This window comes from Anomaloglossus baeobatrachus, chromosome 9, assembly GCF_048569485.1.
Source record: "Anomaloglossus baeobatrachus isolate aAnoBae1 chromosome 9, aAnoBae1.hap1, whole genome shotgun sequence".
NCBI lineage: Eukaryota > Metazoa > Chordata > Amphibia > Anura > Aromobatidae > Anomaloglossus > Anomaloglossus baeobatrachus.
In genome coordinates, this window is record NC_134361.1 from 220,146,696 (window position 1) to 220,172,017 (window position 25,322).

Sequence of the window (25,322 nt, forward strand, 5' to 3'; positions counted from 1 at the left end):
CACACTAAGAACCTCACTCGTGGGTGCAGCAATATTTTGATGAACTCCTTCATACTCCCCTGCCGACATCGCCACCTTTTCATGGCACCGCTCCAGTCCCATAACACCATCTTGTGACCAAAACTTCTGACTGCTGGAGGTCACAAGTGCTCAATGCAAGTCTATGAGAGCACGGATGAGGCTCTCATAGACTTGTATTGAAAAATGACCTGCAGAAAACACTGCAAAGATCTGGCAGGTTACAAACTGCTGGGGAGCGGCGGCGATAGAAGGTCCCATGACGCCATCTTGTGATCACAATTTCTGACTGCCGGAGGTCACAAGCGCTCAATACAAGTCTATGAGAGCAAGGATGAGGCTCTCCTAGACTTATATCGAAAAGGGACCTCCAGCAAATATTGCAAAATCTGGCAGGTCACAAACTGCTGGGGAGTGGCGGCAATAGAAGGTCCCATGACGCCATCTTGTGACCACAACTTTTGACTGCTGGAGGTCACAAGTGCTCAATGCAACTCTATGAGAGCGAGACTGGGGCTCTCATAGACTTGTATTGAAAATGACCTCCAGCAAACACTGCAAAATCTGGCAGGTCACAAACTGCTGGGGAGCGGCAGTGATAGAAGGTGAAAACGGCAGCTTATAAGACTAGGCTCAGGGAACTTAGAGTAGAAGCACCACGTTGGGGTAAAATTAAATACCAAAAAACGCTGAACTGGTCCTTTAATTGCTATAAACTACAGTAGGTACTTATAATGACGTTCTGGAGGCCTTCACCAGATTCCCAACCCCCACAGTAAACCCATCAGGAGCCGGTGAACACACATTTGTGCTATTTAAATGCTGCTGTCAGTGATTGACAGAAGCATTTACATGATTAGACAGCAGCGATCAGAGCTGGCTCCGATTGCTGCCGTTTCAGGAAGATGCTGGCTATGTATCACAGCCAGCATCTCAAGGTTATGGTGCGGGCTCAGGAAGAGGGTAACGGATAGCTAAGACTAAACAGACACCTTAGTTTGTACAATGAAATCTAGGAAAGTGGGATCTAGTCATACTCTGTCCTAGTTAGAGGAGGTCTGCCGGCACAGAGTTCAGGTGATCGCTGTACCATGGTGTGACCAAACATTTAAGTGCACCTTCCCACCAACTTGTTTTCCCTCCATCTCCACCCCACCTTCCTTGATTGACAGTTCTGGTTGTATAGAGCTAGAAAAGGGTGGCGATAAACGGAAAACGAGAATATTTGGGGGCACTGTGCACCTACACTTGGAACGATCATTCAGAGTTCTCATCCATTCCTTTTGTTTTTCAGTAACACACAACCATGGGTGACGCGGAAATGGCGGTTTTTGGGGAGGCCGCTTCCTTTCTGCGGAAAAGTGAAAAAGAAAGGTTAGAAGCGCAGAATAAGCCGTTTGATGCCAAGAATTCATGCTTCGTTCACGATGACAAGGAGCTGTACGTGAAGGGCCTCATTACTGCACGTGAAGGTGGTAAAGTCACCGTGAACACCGATGATGGAAGAGTAAGTGACAGGAAAATCAGCGTGAGTCTGTTTACCAGCAGTATGGTAATGCCGGCCTGTTCAATGATGGCTGTTTTTCTTCTTCTTACAGACTGTAACAGTTAAGGAAGAGCTTGTTAATCCTCAGAATCCTCCCAAGTTCGATAAAATTGAGGACATGGCCATGTTGACTCACCTGAACGAGGCGTCTGTGCTGTATAACCTCAAAGAGCGTTACGCAGCCTGGATGATCTATGTAAGTATCTGCAGCGAATGGCAAACTAGAGGTGTCAAGGTTGGGAATTTTGGGGAAACCACAAATGGAGTCTCTCAGGGTCACAGAGATGGATTTCAAATCGATCTGCGCAGATATAAATGAATCAGACAACAATGATCACGCTAAGACGTATTCACTGTTTGAGCAAAAGGAGTAAGAGATAAGGCCCAAGCTTCACATCCCAGCTGGTGAGAACCAACATGTTATGAATACAATCAGTGTGTTATGAATACTCCTTTGTTCATTGTACATATTGGTTTGTTCATCTTGGTTAACACATTCCTGAGCGCACATCTTAAAATCATATTATGGTGTCTATGCGATTGTCGTACAGATACAGATAATTATACAACGACATCTATGCTTTAATTATATACACCAGGGTTCCCCAACTCCAGTCCTCGAGGGCCGCCAACAGTGCATGTTTTCAGGATTTCCTTAGCATTGCATGGGTGTTGGAATCATCAACTGTGCAGGTGATTAAATTATCACATGTGCAATACTAAGGAAATCCTGAAAACATGCACTGTTGGCGGCCCTTGAGGACTGGAATTGGGGACCCATGATATACACACACGCAGATTATCTTATTACATCTGGACAAACGGCCTACAGCCCAGGCCTTACCCCAACAGAGGGTCCATTAAATATCTATCCGTATGGACAGGAAAGGGAGATAGCTAAAAACCGGGTAAAAACTGAGCTAAGAGAGGAGATGGGGATGAAAGACACAAACCATGTTTGCAGAATGTAATCTGTGGCACGATGGTGACAATGTTCCTTATTCCAGACCTACTCCGGCCTCTTCTGCGTCACCGTCAACCCCTACAAGTGGCTGCCGGTGTACAACCCTGAAGTGGTCAACGGCTACAGAGGAAAGAAGCGTCAGGAGGCCCCACCACACATCTTCTCCATCTCTGATAACGCCTATCAGTTCATGTTGACAGGTCATTCTTACTATTTACGTTACGTTATTCGACTTTCCAGAGTTTTATCTGAACTGATGACTTAGATTTTTCTTTCTTTTCGAATTCCAGATCGTGAAAACCAGTCAATCCTGATTACGTAAGTACAAGATGGAGCTGATTCCGGCGTAGATGTTCTTATACTTTATTGCAATGTTTTACTGATATATCGTTCTTGTACTCAGTGGAGAATCCGGTGCCGGGAAGACTGTGAACACCAAGCGTGTCATCCAATACTTTGCAACAATTGCAGCTGTTGGGGGGGATTCAAAGAAGAAGGAGTCAAGTAACAAGCTGCAGGTAAACGTTAGACAATGACCAAGATGAATAACGATACAGATTCCTATATATGGCCTAACGTGTGAATACGTCATATCTTAGGGGACACTGGAAGATCAAATCATCCAGGCCAACCCTCTGCTGGAAGCCTTTGGCAATGCCAAAACCGTGAGAAATGACAACTCCTCTCGTTTTGTAAGTAGCAAAACTGTTTTACATATGCTCATTTTATAAGGAAGTCCTTCACTGACGTTCCACATCTACCCAATCCGTAGGGTAAATTCATCAGAATCCATTTCGGAACCACAGGAAAACTCTCCTCCGCCGATATTGAGGCTTGTAAGTCTTCAATTAAAGACTTATTTTAGTCATCTAGTGCTTGTCTTCTTACCATCATTGACCTGTAATATCGCTCATCTACAGACCTGCTGGAGAAGTCCAGAGTAACCTTCCAGCTTTCGGCAGAAAGGAGCTACCACATCTTCTACCAGATCCAGACGAACAAGAGGCCGGAGATTGTTGGTGAGTTATTTTAGATTCTTTTGTACAAACTTGAGGTTGACGATGACTTGTGGATTTATATCGAGCACCACTTCTTCCTAGAAATGCTTCTAATCACCACAAACCCGTACGACTATCCCTTCATCAGCCAAGGTGAAATTGCCGTGAAGAGCATTGATGACGTAGAGGAGTTTATGGCCACAGACGTAAGACATTTTCCTAAGAACCTTCCTAGTGCTGCAATCTTAAAGTTTGTGAGTATAATGATACATGATGTATATATCGCAGAGCGCCATCGATATCTTGGGCTTCATACCCGATGAAAAGAACGGCATCTACAAGATGACCGGCGCAGTCATGCACCACGGTAACATGAAATTCAAGCAAAAGCAAAGAGAGGAACAAGCTGAACCCGATGGCACAGAAGGTAAGTAAATAATGATATACGTGGCTTCTTTATACTGTTAGATACAGCCACTATAAATGATCATTCCTGCCTCCTCAGTTGCTGATAAAATTGGCTATCTGATGGGTCTGAACTCTGCTGATCTTCTGAAGGCTTTGTGCTACCCAAGAGTCAAAGTCGGAAATGAATATGTCACCAAAGGACAAACAGTTCAACAGGTAACAATCAATATTAGATCTGTGCTTGTTATGAGCGAGCACTACCGAGCTCAGGTGCTCGAAACGAGCAGGTCGGATGCTGTAACGGGCTCGATTCCAGTACCAAGCACAATGGAATTCAATGGGAAACTTAATCGTTAAGATCTTACTGAGTTCCCCTTTGACTTTCATTATACTTGGTACACAAGTTGAGCCCGTCGCATCGTCCGACCTCCTCGTTTCGAGTGCCAAGCACCTGAGCATGGTAGTGCTCGCTCATCACTAATTTTCTGGGACAAATGTGATGACATATCTCAGAAGAGAATTTGATGGTTTTTTTCCCCCTTAGGTTTACAATGCCATCGGTGCCCTGACTAAGTCAGTTTACGAGAAGCTTTTCTTCTGGATGGTCGCTCGTATCAACCAGCAGCTGGACACTAAACTTCCGAGACAGTACTTCATCGGTGTGCTGGATATCGCTGGATTTGAGATCTTTGATGTGAGAAGAATTATGATACAGGCGACAGATTCTGTTTCCCACTATACACCAGTGTCTAAACGTTCATCCATACGATCTTTTCCAGTACAACAGTCTGGAGCAGCTCTGCATTAACTTCACCAATGAGAAACTGCAGCAGTTCTTCAACCATCACATGTTTGTCCTGGAACAAGAAGAGTACAAGAAGGAAGGCATTGACTGGGAATTCATTGACTTCGGTATGGATCTGGCTGCCTGCATTGAGCTCATTGAGAAGGTTGGTACCAGCTCCACCTATTCATTGTTGAAAACATATAAGAAATCTGAGCTTAATAACCATCATTTTATGCATATAGCCCATGGGTATCTTCTCAATCCTGGAGGAAGAGTGCATGTTCCCCAAAGCTACTGACACATCCTTCAAGAACAAGCTTTATGACCAGCATCTTGGCAAGTGCAAGAACTTTGAGAAGCCCAAGCCTGCTAAAGGAAAGGCTGAAGCTCACTTCTCCTTGGTGCATTATGCCGGTACGGTGGATTACAACATCACTGGCTGGTTGGACAAGAACAAGGACCCGCTGAACGAGACTGTCGTCGGCCTCTACCAAAAGTCTCCGGTGAAACTCTTGGCCTTCCTATATTCCAGCTACGCCGGAGCTGATGGTAAGCGTTTGCTGAAAATGGAACCATTATTTTTCTGCACCCATCTAAACAATTGGGCACATTCCACAAGTGGTCTGTGCTTCATCCCAAATCCGATTTTTAGGTATTTTAGAAATGCAATGTGAACGAGTGTTTAATAACTTGCACATTTTTCTCTTTTGAGCAGCAGATTCTGGTGGAAAAGGTGGAAAGAAAAAGAAGGGTTCATCTTTCCAGACTGTCTCTGCTCTCTTCAGAGTGAGTCCGTCCACAACCCAAGATGTTTTCCTATCATGTCGAAACGTGCAGAGTGTAGTAACGTCTTAATGTTCTTATTCCATAGGAAAATCTGAACAAGCTGATGACTAACCTGAGGAGCACTCACCCTCACTTTGTGCGTTGTCTAATTCCCAATGAGACCAAGACACCAGGTAAGATCGCTACCAAGATCTATCAGAAAAAAAAGATGACCATTTTTCAGTAAATTATACTGTCTTCATCCAGGTATCATGGAGAATCATCTGATCATCCACCAGCTGAGATGTAACGGTGTGCTGGAGGGGATCAGGATCTGCAGAAAGGGATTCCCCAGCAGAATCCTCTACGGTGACTTCAAGCAGCGGTAAGGTGATGAATATAATAGACTAGCTGTAGTAGATGTTATACAGTGTGTCCACCCATCTCCTGTCCACTGCCATTAAGTGAGAACGGCGGCAGCTATAGGCATAGAAGTGGTGTCTAGGTATAGTAAAGTAGCCATGCACTATGCAATGAAACCATCTATAGCGCCACCTGGTGGAAAATAACGGAGTTGGCATTTTTATCTTGAAAACGGAACGAGATAAAGAAAAAAAGTCAATTACAAAGTTGTAGGGCATCATCAATTCAATACGAATCGACACCTTGCATACAGAAATGCTATGATATGAAACCCATGACCCCCCCCAAAACATTGAATGCTGGTTCACGCATATGGCGCTCATGTAACTTTGATGGTCACAGTGGCCCCCGTCAGCTGCAATGCACATCTGGCCTCTGCACAGCATACTGTATCTTGCTGCACGTTGTGCCATATGGTAGGTGACACGTTTGCACAAGCATCTGTGATACGTTGTCGTAGGTCCTGCAATGTTGGTGGAGGGGTCGCATACACCTGCTGTTTGATGTGACCTCACAGAAAGAAGTCCAATGGGGTCAGGTCAGGTGAGCGGAGGCCACTCCACACAGCCACCATACCCAATGACTTGTAGGAAGGTCTCCATGAGGTATCGCTTCACGTCCGCAGCCTTGTGAGTTTTCCACGTTCTAATCATAGCATTTCTGTATGTAGCGCCACCTGGTGGAAAACAAAGGAGAAAGCATTTTCATCTTGAAAACAGAACGAGATAGAGAAAAAAAGTGAATTACAAAGTTGTAGGCATCAGCAATTCAATAGGAATCCACACCTTGCATACAGAAATGCTATGATTAGAAGGTGTAAACCTCACAAGGCTGCGGACGTGACGCGATACCTCATGGAGACCTTCCTACAAGTATGCGACCCCTCCACCAACATTGCAGGACCTACAACCATGTATCACAGATGCTTGTGCAAACGTGTCACCTCCCATATTGCACAGCGTGCAGCAAGATACAGTATGCTGTGCAGAGGCCAGATGTGCATTGCAGCTGACGGGGGACACTTTGATCATCAAAGTTACATGAGCGTAATATGCGTGACCAGCAGGGTCATGGGTTTCATATTATAGCATTTCTGTGCAAGGTGTGGATTCGTATTGAATTGATGAGGCCCTACAACTTTGTAATTCACTTTTTTTCTCTATCTCGTTCCGTTTTTTAAATAAAATTGCTAACTCCGTTGTTTTCCACCAGGTGGCGCTATAGGTGGTTTCATTGCGTAGCACATGGCTACTTTACTATACCTAGACACCACTTCTATGCCTATAGCTGCCACCGTTCTCAAGTTAATGGTGGTGGACAGGATATGGGTGGACACACTGTATATTACAGACATATTATCACATAATTTAACTACTTTCATTCCAGCTACAAGATACTAAATGCCAGCGCAATCCCAGGGGGGGAGTTTATTGACAGCAAAAAGGCGTCAGAGAAGCTCCTGGGCTCCATCGATATCGATCACACGCAGTACAGATTTGGACACACAAAGGTAGGTGTCTGCAACCGTAAGAGAAGTGTCCAATAAATAAACCAAGACATCAACTTGAAGATTGTGGCACTTCACAGGTATTCTTCAAAGCTGGTCTTTTGGGTGTTCTGGAAGAGATGAGAGATGATAAATTGGCACAACTCATCACCCGCACCCAAGCTCGTTGTAGAGGGTTCTTGATGAGAGTGGAGTTCAAGAAGATGGTAGAAAGGAGGTATTAACAATATTATATACTGGGAATGAAACTTACGGGGTGCTTACACTGAACGTTTTGCCTTTTTTTCCCCTCCTTAGGGATGCAATCTTTGTGATCCAGTACAATGTCAGGTCATTCATGAATGTTAAGCACTGGCCATGGATGAAGCTGTACTTCAAGATCAAACCTCTCCTGAAGAGTGCCGAGACCGAAAAGGAGATGGCCAACATGAAGGAAGAGTTTGAGAAGACCAAAGAAACCCTGGCTAAAACCGAATCAAGAAGAAAAGAACTGGAGGAGAAAATGGTCGTTCTGCTGCAAGAAAAGAATGACTTGTTGCTGCAAGTGCAATCCGTAAGAAGAGATTTTTTTATTTTGTCCTTTACTTTTACAGAAAATAATGCTTTCATATTTCAGTATTTAAAAAAAGCCCTTTCATTTTAATAGGAAGGAGAAAGCTTGAATGACGCAGAAGAAAGGTGCGAAGGTCTCATTAAGAGCAAAATCCAACTAGAAGCCAAAATTAAAGAAATCACGGAAAGGCTTGAAGATGAGGAGGAAAGCAATGCCGAACTGACCGCCAAGAAGAGGAAACTGGAAGACGAGAGCTCAGAACTGAAGAAAGATATTGATGACTTGGAGTTGACCTTGGCCAAAGTGGAGAAGGAAAAGCATGCCACGGAAAACAAGGTAAGAAACGTTACAGCGATTGAGCTGCTCGATGAATATACATCTTTATTAGAAGCTTCGACTTTACCAAATCTCATCCGTTTAGGTCAAAAATCTTACCGAGGAAATGGCTGCATTGGATGAGATCGTTGCCAAGATCTCCAAAGAGAAGAAGGCGCTCCAGGAGGCTCACCAACAAACACTCGATGACCTGCAGGCTGAGGAGGACAAAGTCAGCTCTCTGACCAAGGCTAAAACCAAGCTGGAACAGCAAGTGGATGATGTGAGTCCATATCGTGGCATCTGAACGTTTCCACTGAGGAATGTGTACTCATTTCTTACCATATCTCCCGTAATTTATTAAAAAAAAATAGCTTGAAGGCTCATTGGAACAAGAGAAGAAACTTCGTCTTGATCTCGAGAGAGCCAAGAGGAAGCTTGAAGGCGATCTGAAGTTGGCTCAAGAATCAATCATGGATCTAGAGAATGAGAAACAACAAGCTGAAGAAAAAATAAAGAAGTTAGTGTTCTTCTGCATAGTTACAATGAAGGTGTCCTATCTTTATCATGTGTAATTGTGCTGCTTTTAAATACAGGAAGGACTTTGAACTAAGCCAACTTCAAGGAAAGATTGAAGATGAGCAGTCCCTTGGGTCTCAGCTGCAGAAGAAGATCAAGGAGCTGCAGGTATCGTGATATAATGAGGCGGTAAGATCATACAGCTCCAGGTAAACAGGTAAAATAATCCATCCTTTCATACTAGGCACGTATTGAAGAACTGGAGGAGGAGATCGAAGCTGAGCGTGCTGCTCGCGCAAAGGTTGAGAAGCAAAGGTCTGATCTCTCTCGAGAACTTGAGGAGATCAGTGAAAGGCTTGAAGAAGCTGGAGGTGCAACCTCAGCTCAGGTCGAGCTGAACAAGAAACGCGAGGCAGAGTTCCAGAAAATGAGACGCGACTTGGAAGAGTCCACACTCCAGCATGAAGCCACCTCTGCCGCCCTGCGCAAGAAGCATGCCGACAGCGTCGCCGAACTGGGAGAACAGATTGATAATCTCCAAAGAGTCAAACAGAAGTTGGAGAAGGAGAAAAGCGAGCTGAAGATGGAGATTGACGACCTTGCCAGCAACTTGGAGAACGTCTCAAAATCAAAGGTTGGAGAAGTGCTGTGCAAAATATTAAATATTGGTCTCTAAAAAATGATACAGTTCAGTTATATTACTGTTTATCTTTTTTTAGGCCAACCTTGAAAAGGTGAGCCGCGTTCTGGAGGACCAGCTCAGTGAAATTAAGACTAAAGATGACGAGCACCAGCGTATAATCAATGACCTTACAACCCAAAGAGCTCGTTTCCAGACAGAAAACGGTGTGTATCTAGAAAACCCAATCTACTAATTCTTAAGCACTAAGGCTTGCTTATTTCTCACCTCTCACGCTCCAAGGAATGGAGATACCTCTATGGCAGCAGCTTCTCTCTCCTGGGTACAAAAGTGTCACCTATTGAAATTCAACTCTCCAATCCAAATGATGTTGGGGGGGGAAACAGGACCTTCTCTATAGTCGATAGGGGGTCAAGTGGTCTAACTGACAGTATCTGGTTCAGTCAACATTAATTGAATATGTATGGCCAGCTTAGACTGGATATGGTCTAAGAGTGTCACGTCCTCACCAGAGTCCGTTCCTGCGACTTCTGCTTCGGTCACCAGGCTCCGCCATATCCCAGCCGTGGACTGTGCTGGTGATAGGAGAGGAGTCGGTGCCAGTGGCTCTGGTGGGTGCAGGCTCCACTCATCCATTAACCTTGGTTTCCCAGGGACCTGCAGTACCACTGGCTGACTCTAGGTGGCGTGTGTCTTCCAGCTGAAGTTACCACCATTCAGCTACAGCCAATGGGGAGATACCACACCCTTCTTATTCCCCCACTTGTCTGCTGGCCACTGCCAGAGATAGTTTTGTATTCCTGCTAGTGTCTGGTTCCTGTTCTGACTATTGATCCTTGTGTTTTGACCCCTGCCTGCCGTTTTTGTACCTCGCTGCCATCTCCGGTTTTGACCTCTGCCTGATTTTCTGACTACGCTCCTGTCTGCTGATTTTGTCCCTTTTTGTGCCTCCTGGTTTGGACCCTGCCTGATGACCACTCTTTCCTGGACTGCAGCCTTCCATAGCTCGCAATTTCCTGGACCTTGTTTAATTCCAAATCCCTGTACAGTGGTTAAAGGGTTTCAGGGTTCTTGAGAGCCTGCTGACTTAAGGCCCCGTCACACAGAGATAAATCTTTGGAAGATCTGTGGTTGCAGTGAAATCATGGACATATTATTCCATTTGTACACAGCCACAAACCTGGCACTGATTGTCCACAATTTCACCGCAACCACAGATCTGCCGCAGATTTATCTCTGTGTGTGACAGGGCCTTTAGTGGCTAGCCATAGTCTGTCCGGGACAGTCATCCTGAGACTGTGGTCAAGGGCAGATGTTACAAAGAGTGATCAAGTTAAACCTCAAATAATATTGGACTAAAAAGGACAATAAATATTTTCTCCAGGTGAATTGTCCCGTCAACTGGAGGAAAGGGATTCTCTGATTTCTCAGCTGACCAGAGGGAAACAAGCGTTCACTCAGCAGACTGAAGAACTAAGGAGGCGACTGGAGGAAGAAACCAAGGTAAAAGAGCTAAGACAAAAATACTCCATTATTTTTTTTTTATCCAAGGAGTTACAATTATGTGTTTTTTTTCTTACAGGCCAAGAATGCTCTCGCCCACGGTCTGCAATCTTCTCGCCATGACTGTGATTTGCTCCGTGAGCAATATGAGGAAGAGCAAGAGGCAAAGGCCGAGCTTCAGAGAGCTTTGTCCAAGGCCAACGGTGAAGTAGCACAATGGAGAACCAAATATGAGACTGATGCCATTCAGCGCACAGAGGAACTGGAAGATGCCAAGTATGATATCATAATATACGTAGACAAAAATGGTGTATATATAAAGGCCCCGTCACACTAAGCAACATCGCTAGCAACATCGCTACTAACGAACAACTTTTGTGACGTAGCAGCGATGTTGCTAGTGATGTCGCTGTGTGTGACATCCAGCAACAACCTGGCCCCTGCTGTGAGGTCGTTGGTTGTTGCTGAATGTCCTGGGCCATTTTTTAGTTGTTGCTGTCCCGCTGTGAAGCACAGATCGCTGTGTGTGACAGCGAGACAGCAACAACTAAATGTGCAGGCAGCAGGAGCCGGCTTCTGCGGAGGCTGGTAACCACAGTAAACATCGGGTAACCAAGAAGCCCTGTCCTTGGTTACCCGATATTTACCTTTGTTACCAGCCTCCGCCGCTCTCACTGTCAGTGCCGGCTCCTGCTCTGTGCACATGTAGCTGCAGGACACATCGGGTTAATTAACCCGATGTGTGCTGTAGCTAGGAGAGCAGGGAGCCAGCACTAAGCATTGTGCGCTGCTCCCTCCTCTGTGCACATTTAGCTGCAGTACACATCGGGTAATTAACCCGATGTGTGCTGTAACTAGGAGAGCAGGGAGCCAGCACTCAGTGTGCGCTGCTCCCTGCTCTCTGCACGTGTAGCTCCGTGCGCTGGTAACCAAGGTAAATATCGGGTTGGTTACCCGATATTTACCTTAGTTACCAAGCGCAGCATCTTCCACGCGGCGCTGGGAGCTGGTCACTGGTTGCTGGTGAGCTCACCAGCAACTCGTGTAGCGACGCTCCAGCGATCCCTGCCAGGTCAGGTTGCTGGTGGGATCGCTGGAGCGTCGCAGTGTGACATCTCACCAGCAACCTCCTAGCAACTTACCAGCGATCCCTATCGTTGTTGGGATCGCTGGTAAGTTGCTTAGTGTGACTGGACCTTTAGTGTTATCTCACCTTTACACTATACACCTTCAGGAAGAAGCTTGCACAACGTCTCCAAGAGGCTGAGGAGCAAGTAGAGGCTGTAAACGCCAAATGTGGCTCCTTAGAGAAGACCAAACAGAGGTTGCAGGCCGAAGTAGAGGACCTGATGGTTGATGTTGAAAGGGCAAATAGCGCAGCGGCTGCTCTAGATAAGAAGCAGAGGAACTTTGATAAGGTAAAACAAAATATTTAAAGTTACACACTTACTATTTCAATTTTCAAACATTGTGCTAACCCTACATTGTAACTCATCAGATTCTGTCAGAATGGAAACAGAAGTTTGAAGAGGGTCAGGCCGAATTAGAGGCAACTCAAAAAGATGCTCGTTCATTAAGCACGGAGATCTTTAAGATGAAGAACGCATACGAGGAGTCTCTGGATCAACTGGAAACTCTGAAACGGGAAAACAAGAACTTACAACGTGAGATTGAAAAACAATCAGATATTCCGGATGATGCTCGTTAAAAAGCAAAGCTAAAAATGTTTTATCCACATTGTTTATCCTTACACAGAGGAGATCTCAGATCTAACTGAACAGATCGGAGAGACGGGAAAAACTGTGCATGAACTGGAAAAGGCCAAAAAAGTGGTGGAACAGGAGAAGAGCGATCTGCAGGCCGCCCTGGAAGAGGCGGAGGTATGGTAGTATTTTATGAAGTCGTCGTCATTACAGCCATCATATACTCTTGCCTTCCTTTATTTATGATGTCTTTAAATGTCTTTACAAGGGATCTCTGGAACATGAAGAATCAAAGATCCTCCGCATCCAGCTTGAGTTGAACCAGATTAAATCTGAAGTCGATAGGAAGATTGCAGAGAAAGATGAAGAGATTGAACAACTGAAGAGAAATAGCCAGAGGGTCATTGACACCATGCAGACCACATTAGACGCTGAGATCAGGAGCAGGAATGACGCCCTGAGACTGAAGAAGAAGATGGAAGGAGACCTGAACGAGCTGGAGATTCAGCTGAGCCATGCCAACCGTCAGGCCGCCGAGGCGCACAAGCAGCTCAGAAATGTGCAAACACAACTGAAGGTAATACCAGAGGAGTTGAGTTGAAGGGTTGTGTCTTCTAAACAAAAACGTACTTCACCTACATAACATCTTCCTATCATTTTGACTTTCAGGATGCCCAGCTCCAGCTTGATGATGCCCTCAGGAGCCAGGAAGACCTAAAAGAACAAGTAACCGTTGTGGAACGTAGGAATAACCTACAACAGGCTGAAATTGAGGAGATGCGTTCCGCTCTGGAACAGACGGAGAGGTCCCGGAAGGTGGCAGAGCAGGAACTTCTGGATGCAAGTGAGCGCCTTCAACTTCTCCACTCCCAGGTGAGACCTTCTACAAGGATCTTGTTCATGAGTGATATGTAAAATATGGAGACTAAGAGGTATGCTGCTCTCCCGCAGAACACAAGCCTCATCAACACCAAGAAGAAGTTAGAGAACGATGCAAGTCAACTCCAGAATGAAGTTGAGGAAGCAGTGCAAGAAGCCAGAAATGCAGAAGAAAAAGCCAAGAAGGCGATCACTGATGTATGTACAGTATTATAGTCTCTCAATTATCATTTAATGCTGTAAGTGGAGATATGATTATAAATGTGTGATGTCGTAGGCTGCTATGATGGCAGAAGAACTGAAGAAGGAGCAGGACACCAGCGCCCACTTGGAGAGGATGAAGAAGAACCTTGAACAGACGGTGAAGGATCTTCAGCACCGTCTGGATGAGGCAGAACAGCTAGCACTGAAAGGTGGCAAGAAACAGCTCCAGAAACTGGAAGCTAGGGTAAGACTTGTATACGTCCATTTATGTGTATTATACTTGGCAAAGAAGAAGCTAGGGTCAGCCATATGTGAATAGTCTATATGCAGAAACACGAAAATGCCCCTTATTATACAGATATATTCATTTTTAGAGCAATTTCTCTGACACTTCTTTTTCTGCATACGACTTTCTTTTTTTCTTTCTTTCCTACTTTCTACATGTAAGAAATATTGATAGTGGTATTCTGGATAGAACAAACCCAAAACAATAAGTAAGGGCGATATATAGACGACTTGCCTTGTATTCTAGGTGCGCGAGCTAGAAAACGAGCTTGATGCTGAACAGAAACGTTCTACAGACTCCATCAAGGGCATCCGTAAATATGAGAGGCGCGTAAAGGAGATAACCTACCAGGTACAGTCATCGAGCGCCCAGGAATAAGGAGGAGGTGACCGCATCTCTTCCAGTAACATAAAAATGCATCTAATTTTGTCACCAGAGTGAGGAGGACAGGAAGAATGTCTTGAGACTTCAGGACCTGGTGGACAAGCTGCAGCTGAAGGTCAAGGCATACAAGAGACAGGCCGAGGAATCTGTAAGTCGATCAGATGAAGGCTATTATTTGCACATTGTCTACATTCCAATATACATATCCTTCGACACGCACCTCACATATCCTCTTAAAACTTTTCCATTAGTTTTTATGACCTAAGGATCTTAATTTAGAGCGGCTTTCTTAGGATGATTACAGTCTAGTCACATGGGTAAATGTAGATTGTAACATTTTGCAAATCTAGCTCTAAATCGCAATCATCCATTATTATAGAGTGGTATATTGATCCCGGGGAGCACACGCTGTGCTCCTACGTCGTACTCACATTGACGTCAGGCTGTACAGTATCGGATGCCATTTAGGGAAGGGGGACGAGGTTTCAGATAATGGATTTATTTATGGATTTCAAATATCCTTTTCTTTTTGGCCTAAAGGAGGAACAGGCTAATGCCCACCTGTCCCGGTTCAGAAAGGTCCAGCATGAGTTGGAAGAAGCCGAGGAAAGGGCCGATATCGCTGAGTCCCAAGTGAACAAACTCCGAGCCAAGAGCCGCGACATTAGTGGCAAGGTACAGGATGACGTCTGCATATTCCTATAATATACCGCGGATTTAGATAATATGGATGATTGAATACCTCAAATATTCGGCAACGCCCATATTCGCCGAATAGGTCGCCGCTATTCGACTATTTGCGTATATTTAATGCGCAATGTAAGTTTATCGGAAACCGAATAGTTGCCGAATAGCAACTATTCGGGCTTCCCATAGACTTACATTGCACATCGAATATTCACATAGCGGCGACCTATTCATTGGACATTCGCGAAGCCGAATATTGCTGAATATTTGTGATATTCGATCATTCCTATTAGATAACTATCCTATTAACAATATCATGTCTTTAGACCACTAGAAAAAAAAATAAAACTCACTATCTTATTGTTTCCTTTACAGAAGGGAGAAAGTGAGTGATCCCATCTCGAATCTGAAGCCCTAGGAAGAAATAAGCAGAATGCAGTTTTTCTTCCTATGTGCGCATGTAAAATGTCATTTCTGTAATGTATGAATAAACGCATTGAATGTTGGATCGCTGTCTGTGTGTGTCATTGGTGGAATCCATTCCCTGTCACCCTTTAAAAGGCAGTTATTAAAGGGCTATTCCCAAAATAGTGAGTTATATGAGATAGGGGATAACTTGCTGATCCCAATAATGGGCTTTGCAGGACCCAGTCTTGATTGGAGTAGGCGTGCGCATGCTTGGCTGATGCGCCTTTCATTGTCTATGGGACTGGCAGAAAGAGTTGAGCGCTCTACAACACTTATCCAGGAGACCCATTAGACAATGAATAAAACAGAGGCCAATCATGTGCACCCCGACTCTGAGCAAGGCACAGTCCTGTACAGCCCCCTTTCAGGATCGCTGAAAGACCCCGTGATCAGCAGGTTATTACGTGTCCTATGGCTTGGGAATAACCCTTTAAAGATTACCTTGGCTTACCAATTGCTCTTAAAGGGCTTGTCCACTTTCGGAGAACTCCTAGGGAGCAAGCTACACACACCATCTCCAAGTGTTTCCCAGTTGTTCGAAGCAATTTTACAGTTTTACACTTTTTTCCTAAGGAGTCAAAGTTATTAACTCACAAATGAAGGTGAGTACATACCTTCGCCCTATCGGAAGGTTAACTCTTAAGGTGGCCACACATTAGACTAAAGGGTGCTTTACACGCTGCGACATCGCTAATGATATATCGTCGGGGTCACGGTGTTTGTGACGCACATGTGGCGTCGTTAGCGACATCGCAGCATGTGACAGCTAGGAGCGACGATCAACGATCTCAAAAACGTCAAAAATCGTTGACACGTTGCTCCTTTTCATAATATCGGTGGTGCATGCCGCTGGTTGTTCGTCGTTCCTGCGGCATCACACATCACTATGTGTGATACTGCAGGAACGATGAACATCTCCTTACCTGCATCCACCGGCAATGAGGAAGGAAGGAGGTGGGCGGCATGTTCCAGCCGCTCATCTCCGCCCCTCCTCTGCTATTGGGCGGCCGCTTAGTGGTGCTGCTGTGACGCCGAACTAACCTCCCCCTTAAAGGAGAGATTGTTCGGTGTCTCCAGCGACATCCCTAAGCAGGTATGTGCGTGTGACGCTGCAGTAGCGATATTGTTCGCTACGGCAGTGATCACCCCCATGACGAAACAGTGACGTTGGCGGGTGCTAGCAATGTCGCAGCGTGTAAGGCACCCTTAAGGTTGGCCGCACCCATCGAGTTTGCAGTGAACAGTGCAAGATGTGGAAACTGGCAGTGTGCAATATGGTTTGGGTAGTTACAGGAGTCATCTGATGAGCGGACGCCCTATCTTACATGTACAGTCTTATGTTAATGAGAAGAAGGATGGTACAACAATGTGTATATTGAGAATCGGATTTTTGTATTTACTGGAAAATCGCTAAATATGTTGAGGGGTGATACAAGATTTAAGGTATAGGCTATGGCTAGAGTTGAGCGAGTACCTAACTATTCGTCATCACTATACTCACAACGAGTACTGTCTAATACTCGTGTATGCATTCCGAATAGCGTGTGCAATGCAAGTAAATGGGGAAAAACTTGCAAAGTAACGAGTAACCGGAATTTTGCTACTCTCATGAAGAGTACGACATTCAGGTTACTTGTTACGTTGCACATTTTTCCCCATTTACTTGCATTGCACACGCTATTCGGAACACGCGAGTATTAGACAGTACTCATATGAGTATAGCGAGTACGAATAGTTAGCTATGGCACAATTATTGTCTATTTCCTCTCCCTTAACGACAGGCAATTAGCAGAGAAACAAATATATACTTCTAAATAGTACTTCAATCTGGCAAAAAAAAAAAAAAAATATCTTCCAAATTCAGAGACCCAATAAAGGGTGGGAGCTGTGAACGTTTTATGATCACTTCAAAAATCCAATTTTCTCATTAATGGGATTGTCTGGTCATTTCACAAAAGTCTACAGAGCTTCTATCTTTTCTGCAGACTCATAAATCCTCACAGTGCGCACAATGCAAGCTGTCAAGATTCTCCAGTGTGGTTGCTGAGAGCTGGCAGTCCTGTGACCACAAGTACGCAATTTGCATGCATGCATACAGTCACATCCCGACTAGACGTTCGCAACCTCACTCAGTTTACTTGTATTGAAGGAAGCTGAGCACGTCTGGTGGTCGGGATGTGGCGGGAAGTTTGCAGATCATATGCTCGCGTTCTGACAGCGTGCCTAGGTGGATGGGTGCCGTGTACAGGGAGGTACACTACTGCCGCCTCCCTGGGGTGAGGCACATTCGCACCACCTCAATATAAAAAAAGAATGAATAAAAGTTGCAGAAGACCTGACTCCGGTATCATCTGTTTCTTGGGCACTAGGCTAAATCCGTACAGTTTTAGGAAAATTAACACTAGACTTTCCCATCTTCGATCACAACCTTGGCTTCAGACCTCCAGACTAAAGAGGTTCAGAAATCATATTCCTAACACCTTCAATGATATTTTCCTCTTTACAAACAGCTGCATAATCTGCCAAGAATATTTCCCGATGACTGACAGGCGCTGGGCCCTCTGCGCCACCTTTGCAGCTATTCGAGAAGGAGATTACTTGCCCGTCTGTGCCGCTGACACCCGCTGTATACACACTTGTCATAGTGAGGTTTCTCAGCATCTCTGGTTGCAGCAGCCAAATAGCAATCGCAGCTGTCACCACAGATTAATAACGTGCAGAGACGGAGGTTGCCCTGCCGCACATCCCGCACACGGAAAACGCCTATTTATACGCTTCATCACAGCGACACTAAAGGAATGTGACTTCTTCGGACCGGCTCCTTTATCACCAAATTTTTGGCTACATCAGTACAATATAGAAACAAGAAGTTGGCAAACTTTTCAGGAATAGCTTATTCTCCATTGAATACATATTCACAGATATACACAATAAAGTAAGAGGTGGGGGATGACTAACCAAGACCGTACCCTGCCCAATCACCAGCCTAGAGTTATAATTACTTTGTTAATTTGCATATTAACACATTATGCAACACTAATGTCATGATCCAGCAGAGCCAATGTCCAGGTCACTGGTTGCCTTCGGGTCCTGCGTTGGTGCGGGGAGGGGCCTGTGTTCAGGTGCCTCGTTCCAGGTGAGTGCTCGGCTTCTTTAGAGAGCAACTTCACCCGGAACGCTGCCAGTCATAGATCCTGCTCTGCAGTGAGTTCTCTGGCTCCCGTGAGTTTTGTTGTTCTGATCTTGCCTCCCTACTTCGGACTTTTGTTACCCTTCTCTGCCCGTGCCCCTGACTCTGACGTTATCCCCCTGGCTTCTGACGTCCGACTTGTACCCTGACCTTAGCTCCACTCGCTCCCTGTGTAACTTTATCTGACTTGCTAGCTTCTGACCTCTGGCTTGTACCCTGACCTCGGCTCTGCTTGCTCCCTTGTGTACCTTATCTGACTTCCTGGCTTCTGGCCTCTCGCTTGTACCCTGACCTCTGCTCCACTTGCTACCTGTGTACCTTATCTGACTTTCTGGCTTCTGACCTCCGGCTTGTACCTTGACCTTGGCTCTGCTCGATCCCTGTGTACCTTATCTGACTTCCTGGCTTCTGACCTTCGGCTTGTACCCTGACCTTGGCTCTGCTTGCTGTGTACCATATCTGGCTTATGACCTTTGGCTTGTACCCTGACCTCGGCTCTGCTTGCTGTGTACCTTATCTGACTTCCTGGCTCCTGACCTCCAGTTTGTACCCTGACCCAGGCTCTGCTTGCTCCCTGTGTACCTTATCTGACTTCCTGGCTTCTGACCATCGGCGTGTTTGACTTCCCTGCCTCTAGTAGCTTCTAGTGACACCTAGTGGAGTATCATCACAACTAAATATCATACATTTGCAATTGAAATGGTATAAATAAATACTTGTTATGGCGCCACCTGGTGTTGGTTGGATTCCCTCGAGGAAAACATCCACCTTACGTGTCCAGTGCTGGTGGTCGCACATGCTCAGTTGTTTACAACCCCCCAGTATACACTGACAACCGAAGTCTGGAAAACTACATTTCAGACAAACTTATTTATATTATCACGGCTTAAAAAAAATTAAGTAATTAAAAACAATAACATAAAATAGACGTGAGGTTTTTTTTTCCTTTACGTTATTATGATTGTTTGCTATATTGTCTCAATATATTAAAAACATAATAATTAAAAAAAAAAATAAAAAAAAAGAAACTATATTAAACTATCCCATTGTAGCCCGAGCCTACAGATAAAAATACTTCATTTTCACAGACGATAAGGACTAAAAGAGCAGAAGAAGCAGCTGATAAACTGATGTAAAGACTTTCAGCTGCTTGCGGTCTGTAAGTCAACGATCACATGGATTTTTTTTTTATTTATATACTCTGAAATCCTCCTTAAAAAAAAAATAAAGTTAAAAATGCTTGTAAAACTCTTATGTATCTCTATGGGAAATCCACTTTGTTGTTCATATTAGGAGTTTGAGCATTTTTTTTTCTGCAGATTTTTTTAAATACACCCGGTGAAAAAAAAAAAATTCAGATCCTGATGGATTTCGTTGCAAACCAGGCACCGCAAGTTGCAAAATAAAGCTTCATGAAGACAGGAAAAAAAAACTTACAAAAATGTAACATTTCCAAAAACGAGCGTTGCCTGAATCAATTTCTGCCTAAAAAAAAAAAAGTGTTGCACTCCTGGACGTATCGATTCACTCACTATTGGGGTACGTTCACACACACGTATATGGGGTGCCATGTGCGATCCAATGTGCACACGGACTGAAAATACAATTACGTGACCAAATGTAGCCAACATGCACCATTTTCAAATTACTTTTTGAGCCAGACTAGATCATAAATGGTAGCCGGCTCCTGCACTATGTGGACGAGCAGGGACGGCCCCAGGTTTTCATGGGCCCCGGGCGAAGGAGTCTCAGTGGGCCCATGCACATATAAACATGCACCCACAGAGACTCGCACATACAGGCATATGTACATATTTGAAGACAAATTCACAAAAATACATAGAAACAGACAAATATATGCACTGACATACATAGATATACACGTCGTACATGCACACACAGACACATTACAGATATAGTCAAAATGGACTGCTGTATATACATCACAGGCGAGGCTAGGGGCTACAGTATATACATCACAGGCAAGGCTGGGGGCTACAGTATATACATCACAGGAGGGGCTGGGGGCTACAGTATATACATCACAGGAGAGGCTGGGGGCTACAGTATATACATTACAGGAGGGGCTGGGGGCTACAGTATATACATCACAGGAGGGGCTGGGGGCTACAGTATATACATCACAGGAGGGGCTGGGGGCTACAGTATATACATCACAGGCGAGGCTGGGGGCTACAGTATATACATCACAGGCGAGGCTGGGGGCTACAGTATATACATCACAGGAGAGGCTGGGGGCTACATTATATACATCACAGGAGAGGCTGGGGGCTACAGTATATACATCACAGGAGGGGCTGGGGGCTACAGTATATACAGCACAGGAGAGGATGGGGGCTACAGTATATACATCACAGGAGGGGCTGGGGGCTACAGAATACACATCACAGGAGCGGCTGGGGGCTACAGTATATACATCACAGGAGGGGCTAGGGGCTACAGTATATACATCACAGGAGACGCTGGGGGCTACAGTATATACACCACAGGAGGGGCTGGGGGCTACAGTATATACATCACAGGCGAGGCTGGGGGCTACAGTATATACATCACAGGAGAGGCTGGGGGCTACAGTATATACATCACAGGAGGGGCTGGGGACTACAGTATATACAGCACAGGAGAGGCTGGGGGCTACAGTATATACATCACAGGAGAGGCTGGGAGCTACAGTATATACAGCACAGGAGGGGCTGGGGGCTACAGTATATACATCACAAGAGAGGCTGCGGGCTACAGTATATACATCACAGGAGAGGCTGGGGGCTACAGTATATACATCATAGCAGAGGCTGGGGGCTACAGTATATACATCACAGGGGAGGCTGGGGGCTACAGTATATACATCACAGGAGAGGCTGGGGGCTACAGTATATACAGCACAGGGGAGGCTGGGGGCTACAGTATATACATCACAGGAGAGGCTGGGGGCTACAGTATATACAGCACAGGAGGGGCTGGGGGCTACAGTATATACATCACAGGAGAGGCTGGGGGCTACAGTATATACAGCACAGGAGGGGCTGGGGGCTACAGTATATACATCACAAGAGAGGCTGCGGGCTACAGTATATACATCACAGGAGGGGCTGGGGTTACAGTATACACATTACAGAAGTGGATGGGGCTACAGTATACACATCACAGGAGGGGCTGGAGGCTATAGTATATATGTCACAGGAGGGGCTGGGGGCTACAGTACATACATCACAGAGGGGCTGGAGGCGACAGTATATACATCACAGGAGAGGCTGGGGGCTAGAGTATATACATTACAAGAGAGGCTGCGGGCTACGGTATACACATTACAGGAGGGGCTGGGACTATGGTATATACATCACAGGAGGGGCTGGGGGCTACAGTATATACATCACAGAGGGGCTGGAGGCGACAGTATATACATCACAGGAGAGGCTGGGGGCTATGGTATATACATCACAGGGGCTGGGGACTACAGTATATACATCACAGAGGGGCTGGGGCTACATTATATGTATCACAGCAAGGGCTGGGGGTTACAGTTTATACACCACAGGAGGGACTGGGGCCTACAGTATATACATCACAGGGTACGCTGGAGGCTACAGTATATAAATCACAGGAGGGCCAGGGGGCATAGACATTACTGAGGGGAATACACAATACTGGGAAGGCATACACGTTACTGGGGTTCATACACATTACTAGGGGGCATACACATTGCTGGATGGCATAGAAGTTACAGGGGTGGGGGGAATACAGCTCTTGGGAACATACATATTAATGGCAGAATACACATTTACTGGGGGAATACATATTACTGATGGGCATACACATTACTGGGGTGGAGGTCATACAGCTCTGGGGAGCACACACATTACTGGGGGGCATACACATTACTTAAGGAAAACACATTACTTGAGGGCATACACATTACTGGGGGGCATACACATTACTGAAGAGCATACATGTTACTTGAGGAAAACGCATTACTTGAGGGTATACACGTTACTGGGGGGCATACAGCTCTCAGGCACATACACTACTCTGGGGGACCCATACAGCTCGGGGGCACATACAGTTCGGGAGGGGGTACATACAGTTCTGGAGCCCATACAGCTCAGGGGGCACATATGGCTCTGGGGGGCCCATAGAGCTCTGGGAGGCCCATACACAAGGCAGACATCAGTACCCGGCACACCCAGGAGGATCTGGGGGCTACAGTATATACATCACAGGAGGGGCTGGGGGCTACAGTATATACATTACAGGGGAGGCTGGGAGCTACAGTATACAAATCACAGGGGAGGCTGGGGGCTACATTATATATCACAGAAGGGGCTGTGTGCAACAGTATATTCATCAGAGGGGGGATGGGGACATAGACATTACTGAGAGGCATACACATTACTAGGGGAATACACATTACTGGGAGGGCATAAACATTATTTGGGGGCATAGGCGTTACTGGAGTTGGGGGCATACAGCTTTGGGGAGCATGCACATTAATGGGGGGGTATAGATGTTACTGTGGAGGGGGGGCATACACGTTACTAAGGAGTTATACATGTTACTGGGGTGCATACACATTACTGGGGGGCATACACGTTACTGGGGGGCATAAATATTACTGGGATGGGGGTATATCGCTCTGAGGGACATACACATTACTGGGATGGTGGGTATACAGCTCTGGTGGTACATACAGCTCTGGTGAGCATATACTTTACTGGGATGGGGGGCATACAGCTCTGGGGGGTTCATACACAATGCCGATGTCAGCACCCGCCACACCTGGGCAAGTTGCAGTGCCCTGGACAACCGGGGGGCCCATTCACCATCGTCAGGGGCAATGAACTATTCTGCGGCCCTCGGACCGACCTATGAGAGCTGCAGTGCTCGATATGGCAGCCGCACTTTGCTGGCTGACAGACATTTAAACCTGCGCTTGCACTGCTGAACGCTGCATGCGCTTGTACTGAAGTTCATTCGTGGGCGGAGCTAGCGCGCGATGTGCTCCAGTCCCACAAATGCAGAGCCGCTGCCAGCATCCGCCAACACAGTGTATGCCCCCCTCCACGTCTATGGGTCTGTGAAAAAAATCAGATAACATCTGACTGCGATCCAATTTTCACAGACTAAGTTGGGGAATTTTTTGTTTCTCTTCGTACAAGAAAAACTGATCAAACGCTGAAAAATAAATTATGTTTTTCTTTTACGTGGAAAAAACGGACGTCTGAATGAGGCTTTAGGCACAGATTTATTTGGCTGGAAAAATCCATGTTAATAAAAAAATGCATTTGCCATGGTTTTTGGTGGGGTTTTTTTTTTAGCCAGCTTTGTATGTTCAGGATGTTTTTATCTGATTTTTTTGATTCGGTGGAGAGATGTGGAGCAGGTTTTGAAGAATCGATATGGATGTGGATGAAGTACCAATATCCGTACGATCTGGACTTAAAAATTGAGAGTATAATTGACCGCAACAGCGATCTATCGAGCAAACATTATACCTATTCGCTCGTCATTCGCCATCGTTAAAAAAAATCATATTGTCTAATATCCCCTTTAGAGTTGCAGTTAATAAGTTCGGCAAAGATTTAGTTTGATGCAGGTAAAACAAGCAAAAAAAAACAACAACTAGGTAACCAGCAATCTGCTGGAATATATATGTATGTGTGTGTATGGGTGTATGTGTGTATGTATGTGTGTGTATGTGTGTGTATGTATGTATGTGTGTGTCTGTAGGTGTGTGTGTGTGTGTGTGTGTGTGTATGTGTGTGTATGGGTATATGTATGTGTGTGTGTATGTATGTATGTGTGTGTCTGTAGGTGTGTGTGTATGTGTGTGTATGGGTGTATGTATGTGTGTGTGTATGGGTGTATGTATGTGTGTATGGGTGTATGTATGTATGTATGTATGTATGTGTGTATGTATGTGTGTGTATGGGTGTATGTATGTATGTATGTGTGTATGTATGTGTGTGTATGTGTGTATGTCTGTGTGTGTGTGTGTATGTATGTGTGTGTATGTATGTGTGTTTGTATGTCTGTATGTGTGTGTATGTGTATATATATATATATATATATATATATATATATGTCATAAAGATGCTGGGTAAGCTATACTATGGAGAATATATTGGGAAATAATATGCACTTTGAGACCCATATTGAAATGAGACGTGGACTACGGGTGCATTGTTTATTATGTTATTTGTGTGGTTTTTCTTACTGACTAAGGTTTTTCCCCTTTCTGTCATTTTTTTGGGGGGGGGGGGGACTTATTTTATGTGTTGTATAATTTTGCTGTTAAATAAAAATGAACCTGATTTAAAAAAAAGATAACCAGCAATCACCCATCAGAAACCCCCTAATAAAATCATCATAATGGACCGAATCACAAAGACCCGGAAGGAAAATCCGTACTGACGATACAATCAATTACATTGTGACATCTGCCATGAAAACTGAACATCAATCATGGAAAAATTACACATTGGCTACTAAATACAGAAAACACAGTAAAAAGCTCGAAATTACAAGAAATGGAGATTTTATGACAAAATATGCACTTA

At 45.1% G+C, this 25,322-nt stretch overlaps 1 protein-coding gene across 1 annotated transcript in view; it reads left to right on the forward strand.

The window, feature by feature from the left end:
• Positions 1-25,322, forward strand: part of LOC142251908 (uncharacterized) — a 106,979-nt gene that overhangs the window by 41,505 nt on the left and 40,152 nt on the right. Inside the window, exons 4-41 of the mRNA XM_075324958.1 lie at positions 1,313-1,525; positions 1,617-1,760; positions 2,572-2,728; positions 2,819-2,846; positions 2,932-3,046; positions 3,128-3,220; positions 3,301-3,364; positions 3,449-3,547; positions 3,629-3,732; positions 3,815-3,953; positions 4,032-4,150; positions 4,479-4,628; positions 4,714-4,884; positions 4,964-5,270; positions 5,437-5,507; positions 5,593-5,680; positions 5,754-5,871; positions 7,296-7,419; positions 7,497-7,633; positions 7,714-7,969; positions 8,063-8,305; positions 8,391-8,567; positions 8,659-8,804; positions 8,881-8,971; positions 9,048-9,437; positions 9,523-9,649; positions 10,828-10,946; positions 11,026-11,222; positions 12,181-12,364; positions 12,445-12,610; positions 12,702-12,826; positions 12,918-13,226; positions 13,319-13,522; positions 13,601-13,726; positions 13,806-13,976; positions 14,265-14,369; positions 14,455-14,550; positions 14,943-15,077. Of these exons, the coding sequence (XP_075181073.1) occupies positions 1,325-1,525; positions 1,617-1,760; positions 2,572-2,728; positions 2,819-2,846; positions 2,932-3,046; positions 3,128-3,220; positions 3,301-3,364; positions 3,449-3,547; positions 3,629-3,732; positions 3,815-3,953; positions 4,032-4,150; positions 4,479-4,628; positions 4,714-4,884; positions 4,964-5,270; positions 5,437-5,507; positions 5,593-5,680; positions 5,754-5,871; positions 7,296-7,419; positions 7,497-7,633; positions 7,714-7,969; positions 8,063-8,305; positions 8,391-8,567; positions 8,659-8,804; positions 8,881-8,971; positions 9,048-9,437; positions 9,523-9,649; positions 10,828-10,946; positions 11,026-11,222; positions 12,181-12,364; positions 12,445-12,610; positions 12,702-12,826; positions 12,918-13,226; positions 13,319-13,522; positions 13,601-13,726; positions 13,806-13,976; positions 14,265-14,369; positions 14,455-14,550; positions 14,943-15,077 (5,796 nt within the window). The 5' untranslated portion in view covers positions 1,313-1,324. The remainder of the gene's footprint in view (positions 1-1,312; positions 1,526-1,616; positions 1,761-2,571; positions 2,729-2,818; positions 2,847-2,931; positions 3,047-3,127; positions 3,221-3,300; positions 3,365-3,448; positions 3,548-3,628; positions 3,733-3,814; positions 3,954-4,031; positions 4,151-4,478; positions 4,629-4,713; positions 4,885-4,963; positions 5,271-5,436; positions 5,508-5,592; positions 5,681-5,753; positions 5,872-7,295; positions 7,420-7,496; positions 7,634-7,713; positions 7,970-8,062; positions 8,306-8,390; positions 8,568-8,658; positions 8,805-8,880; positions 8,972-9,047; positions 9,438-9,522; positions 9,650-10,827; positions 10,947-11,025; positions 11,223-12,180; positions 12,365-12,444; positions 12,611-12,701; positions 12,827-12,917; positions 13,227-13,318; positions 13,523-13,600; positions 13,727-13,805; positions 13,977-14,264; positions 14,370-14,454; positions 14,551-14,942; positions 15,078-25,322) is intronic.